Here is a 5,465-nt window from a genome sequence, read left to right on the forward strand (position 1 = left end):
CGTGAAAAGTATAGAAGCCATTTGCTTTGCATTGCAAACAAGTGCAATTATCTCACCTCATTAGCAGATATTTTTTACTGATAAAAATGTATATTTTTGCAGTGTAAGTTGGGTCAGCATCGCATAACGACTGACTAATTCCATTTTGATCCAATAAGTGTGCATGTGTGTGAGGCAGAGAAAGGGAGCAAGAGAGAGAGAGAGGTGGGAGGGAGTGAGGAGAGGAGGGAGGATTGATCCGCGTCTGTTAAAATCTTGTTCTGGTTTTTCTTGGAGTGAGGTCTGTGCCTGCCGACGCACCTCTCATGTGCAGCCCCCCTCAAGAAGAGCTTTTTATGGAAGGAAACCTTGACATTTTTGAGAGGAAGAAGGATCTGCATAATACCAGTGAAGTGGATAAAACCGCACGGCTGGGTTCTCTCTTGCATTTTCTCCTCTGGTGTCTGATTGAAACAGGGAGGGAAATATAAGGGGAAGAGGGACGATGCAGGTTCGGGACTGAGAGTCGATCTGATTTGGTGTAAACACGTTTCCAGTGCGCACGTTTTAACTTTTATTTCTTCAGAAACTGGTGAGCTCGACTCCTCTCCTCTTGCACCGCGGAGTTGGCTTTTCTCGGAAAGAAGAGACTTTCGTGTTTTCCCCCTACAGAGAAACGCTTAAACTTTCTACCTTTAAAAAAATAAATAAAAAGGTCGGATTGCATTTTCCCCCTTCAAACATTTTGGAGGTGATGTCATCGTGCTGTGTTTGGGCTGGTATTGTGTCGAGAGGGCGCAGAGAGGACTTCTGCAGCCAAGCGGTAACCAGCGGCTGAGGCAAGCGGGGAAGTCCGCAAAATCAGGTGCAAAGTGCGGCTGTCATTTCCTCGCCGTGTCGCGGGTCCGCCACCCAGTCACAGCTGTTCCCATCCTCTACAGCCACCCCTCCCTCCCTCGCTCGTCCTTTTCCCCCCTGTATTATCCCTCCCATTTTCATTCAGATCTTCCCATACCCCTCTGAGCTGGACCGCTCTGGGACGTTATCACCTTCTCTGTCGGACACTGTTGTTCGGTGTCACCTGAGCCACAGACCCGTTGAGCCAGCGTGGGGGCGCAGTCATGACCGAGGCCCTGCATTACCCTGCGCCCGCAGAGCCCCCGTTTTCAGTTCACGGTTTGCTCCATCAGCCATCCCAGGTAGCCCACCTCCAACAGCTCCTGACCCTGCTCTGCTGGTACTAAACCTGCCTGCTACTCCTGTCGGTGCCGGAACAAACACTCTACCAATTTTTGTATCACCTCACCGGCTCCATAATTAATTTTGGTGACCAGAAGCCTGCTCTTGCGCTGAAACATTACGCATTGGATTACGCACGCACTGCATCTTCCTCACAGGGCTGAGCATCCCCCTGAGGGGCAACAAGGTCGATTGGAATTGGTTATCTGTGACGCGCGAGCGCGCTTTCACCTGTTCCTCTCCTTGTCGGGGACGCGCAGCCTTTTAAGCCCTAACCTCCCCCCTTTTCTTCCCCGCCCATCCGTCTCTCCGCCACTCTGGACAGCTGTTAGAGGTTGCCCGGCGGTCACAGTGGCACAGTTACCCCGGCCTCATACCCCACATTGCCCGCGCCCGCACATTTACGCACGCCGGGAGAACCGGGGCACGCCGCCGCCGATGCCAACGGGAGTGTCCGCTGACTCTTTGACTCTGCACAACATCGAGCGGATTCACAACACAGGAGGAAACTCTCTGGACTGTCGGACTGGCTTAGACCGAGCGAGGAGACTGTCTCTGGGACAAGTTCCATAGTGGAGGGGGGAAGCAATGTGGTCCCTTCTTTCCACGCTGACCGTCTTGTAAGTCACTTTTATCACTTTATCATGTAATAATTGTATTGATGCACGAGGGTCCTATCTCTTTTTTTATAGTTGTTTAAACTAGTTTTGTGACAGGCATAGCTGCAGATGAAGATGATGGAGAGGAAGGTTGCCGTGTCTAACGATTACATCACTCCTCATCAGTCCCCATAGAAAACATGCCACAGAAGGCCCTGTTTTGATTGGCTGACAGTTCAGGGTCACTGGGTCAGAGTCAGGGCCCTGTTACTCATAAAAGCTGCCATAAACATCTCCATCACCATCTGCACTTACTTCAGGGATGGCCAAACTGAATTAGAAAAAGGCATTTTCCCATCGCCAAGAAAATGCTTTTTTTCCCCCTATTGAAAATATTTCTGAAGTTGAGTCAAATAACACCGGCTTTATCTAGTGGGATAGGAAAATGATAAAGTGCCAAGAGCAAATCTAAGGGAGGAGGATACAGACTCAGGGGGCTTGAGTTTGCCCATTTGAGGTGTGTCTTGTTAAAAGCCAAGGGATTTATTTTTCTTTCTTTGTGTCGGCTGTACTTCTCCCAGATGGCAGTCATCTCCAGATACTTCTCATTCCTCACACAACCTGGACAGGGTGTGTGCTGCTGGTGTCTGCCTGACTTTCTCTCTCTTCGTCTGTGTCTCCCTCACACTCTCTCCACTTAACCACCTCACTGCCTACATCTGTCTTCCTGTCTTGCTTATACCCCATTTTTCCACAGATACTTGCTCAGATAAAAAAGTATATATTAATAACCGTTGAATGATGGCGCCCCTGGCAGTATCCGAGGAGGAGCAGTCTTACTGTTTAGTCTGCTGGTTTTAGTTTAGGTCTTTCAGAGTCAACCATCTTTATATTCATTTCCTTCTTGCAGTTTTCTTCAGTTTTACCACAGCCTCTTCACTTCATCCATGCTGTTTTACCAACGTGATCATACTGAAAGTTTTCAAGCCAAGGGCCTTATGCCACAACAACCTGTTATTGCTCAGCTCCCTGTCGAGGCCCTCCGCCTCTCTAACAATTGCTCCACCATAGGCTCTATTACTGCTGATACCACTCACACTCCTTCTCGCCTAACCACCATTCTTCACCATGGCCCACTGCTGAACATCTGAAACTCTTGCACTGTGCCGAAGCCCACTGCTCCAGTGTTGGCCTACCACGCTAACCACTGCTACACACAGCTGAAACCACTGCTCTGTGCTGAGTCCCACCAGGCCGACCGCTCTCGCTCCACGCTGCTGCCCAGTCCTCGGTACTGAGGCCTGCTAGTCTAACCGCAGACTCCATATGGTAGATCTGCTGGGACGCAGGTTTATGATGTCAGACCCTTGCTTGTTTTGGAAGCCGGCCAAGACGCACCGGGCTTTCCCTCTCTCCATACCTCCTTCTGTCTTTACTTTACTCGACTTTTATTCGGCACTCTCTTATTTTCTCGTTTTCTCATCCCTCCCCCACCCCCCGGTTGATCCTGTCTCCTTCTTTCCTCTCTCCTTCTCTCTGTGGCTGGCATAATATGGAGTGTCTGTGGTTTTTGTGGGAGTGAGGGAATCCAGTGCCGAGGCACTTTTCCTGCAGTGTCCTCGGCAGCAGTGCAGCCGTGGTGTTTTAACAGCTGAGAGTCCTCACAATGCACAGGCGCTCAGGTTTTTTTGGCTGCGCAGGCAAAATGTGAGGGCCAATATGCTGCATTACCCAGGTTATCTCCATCTATAACAACGACTCAGGGGCCAACACACCAGCTATGGGAAATAAATGTTGAGATAGAGGAGGAAAGAGAGAGGAAGCATATGTATATGTGTGTGTTAGTCAGGAGGCAGTGACATGTGTTATGATGTGCTTGAGTTGAACCCCCCTCTTCTTTCATTCCAATTATTTATCTTTTTGTCTACTTCTCACGCCAGGCCACACTCTGTGGTTACACTTCTGTCTCTCATTTTGGCACTTTTTCTCCTACAAAATGTAACCGTAGCCTTTTTCACCCTCTCCTTCTCACATCTGTGCATCTTCTTTCTGATTTTATCTCTCTCCTCTCTTATTATCTGTCAGCCTTCTCTTGCTTCATCTCCCCTCTATTTATTCTGACATCACCTTCCTTCTCCCTATCCCTTTGTGTATCTCCCAGTTTATCTCTCTCTTCTCTTCGCTATCTCCCTCTCTCAGCAGTGTGTATGTCTTAGCTTTGGCCCAGCTGTCAGCTGCCTGCTCCTCCTGTACGCACACATACAGCCTGCACACATCTGCACATCTGTGTGCATGCCCATGACAGTGTGGAGGAGTCACCCTGCTAACCCCAAACATAAAGGAAGATGGGAGGCAGGGAAAGATAGGAGAAAGGTAAAGTGAACAGAAAGACAGGGAGAGAGAGAGATCCAGTAGAGAAGAGATAGCAAGGACAACAAGTCAGAGAATACGAGTGGAGAGAGAGAGAGAGAGAGAAGAGGCATGCAGAGAGATAGAAGATGAGGTGGGGAAAGACAAAATTCGTAGAATTGCTTTTCAGCCCACACACTTGGTTCTGAACTTCATCATGTCTTCAGCCACTAATTCAGAACAGTTCAAGGACTGCCAGAGTAGATTTTGCGCAACACAATCACTCCCTTACTAAAGCTGTCAATAACATGATGCATTCAAGGTCAAGGTCTAAACTTCAATTAAGCAATGTGATAAAGTGAGCATTTTTTTATTGTAACTGTAACCAGCTGTTTCCATCATAAATGTCTCTGAAGATCCAGATCAGAAGGATAAGTAAGTAATAAGAAATAATACAGAAAAGTTTGTTCATGCTACATCATCATGATTATTCCTAACCAATCCCCATAAATAATCTTTCCACACGTTTTGGTAGCTCATGTCACTTATTCATAGCAATTCTAAATGTGACCACATTCTGCTCTCCAAAGCCACATCACAGCTTAGCATACACCTGTAGTTCAGCCCAGCTGTCTACATACACAGAGCTGCCAAATACGCCAGCCCAGTCCCTTAGATGTCCAAATCAAAACATGTTCTAGTTGTCTCGGCATGTTTGCCATTTTGCCACGGTCCAATGAGGTCATTTGGAGGCCAGATTTTGGTGTGGCGAAAGTCATGAACGGGTCAGTAAGTGAGTTTGGACTGAAGACTGGTAGCGTAACAATAAACACTGCTCTGGGTGTTGTCTGTCTGCCGATCCCTCGACATCTGCTTGCCTGTCTGCATGTCATGTCTCTGTGCCAGCCACACACACCCAGCAATGTGAGTAATCACCCAATAAGGAAAAGACATGTTGAACAGAAAGAATGGCAGAGAAGAAAGATGGAAATGATGGTGTCACACATAACTCTTCCAACGTTCAATGTTGCTTACATATTTCTAAATTCAGCTGTTTCCACATTTTCCAGATGTATCCAGATGTTGCTGGTGATGTGCAATCCATTACAGGTAAGAGTTTGCATGCATGACAAAGAGTGCTCCTACATTACAAAGGAAAAGTTGCATATTAATACAAGGTGCAGTTTTATTAAGCCTGTTCATGAGTTTCTGTATATGCAGTGTGCCAACCTCTGGGTGTGTGTCTGCCTCGGTGTGTGTGTGTGTGTGTGTGTGTGTGTGTGTGTGTGTGTGTGTGTG

General features: G+C 47.8%; 1 protein-coding gene across 4 annotated transcripts in view; it reads left to right on the forward strand.

Moving 5' to 3' along the window:
- Positions 1-222: 222 nt before the first annotated feature.
- Positions 223-5,465, forward strand: part of fgf18a (fibroblast growth factor 18a) — an 11,433-nt gene continuing 6,190 nt past the window's right edge. For 2 of the 4 annotated variants that reach the window (XM_031857916.1, XM_031857917.1), the window contains exons 1-2: positions 223-1,838; positions 5,237-5,276. In XM_031857916.1, coding sequence (XP_031713776.1) covers positions 1,807-1,838; positions 5,237-5,276 — 72 coding nt within the window. In that variant the 5' untranslated portion in view covers positions 223-1,806. Of the gene's footprint in view, positions 1,839-5,144; positions 5,277-5,465 lie in introns of those variants that run through there. The other 2 variants (XM_031857914.1, XM_031857915.1) reach the window with 1 other exon arrangement.

The sequence above is a fragment of the Anarrhichthys ocellatus genome, unplaced genomic scaffold (assembly GCF_004355925.1).
Source record: "Anarrhichthys ocellatus isolate YVR2014 unplaced genomic scaffold, GSC_Weel_1.0 scaffold19, whole genome shotgun sequence".
In the NCBI taxonomy this organism is placed as follows: domain Eukaryota; kingdom Metazoa; phylum Chordata; class Actinopteri; order Perciformes; family Anarhichadidae; genus Anarrhichthys; species Anarrhichthys ocellatus.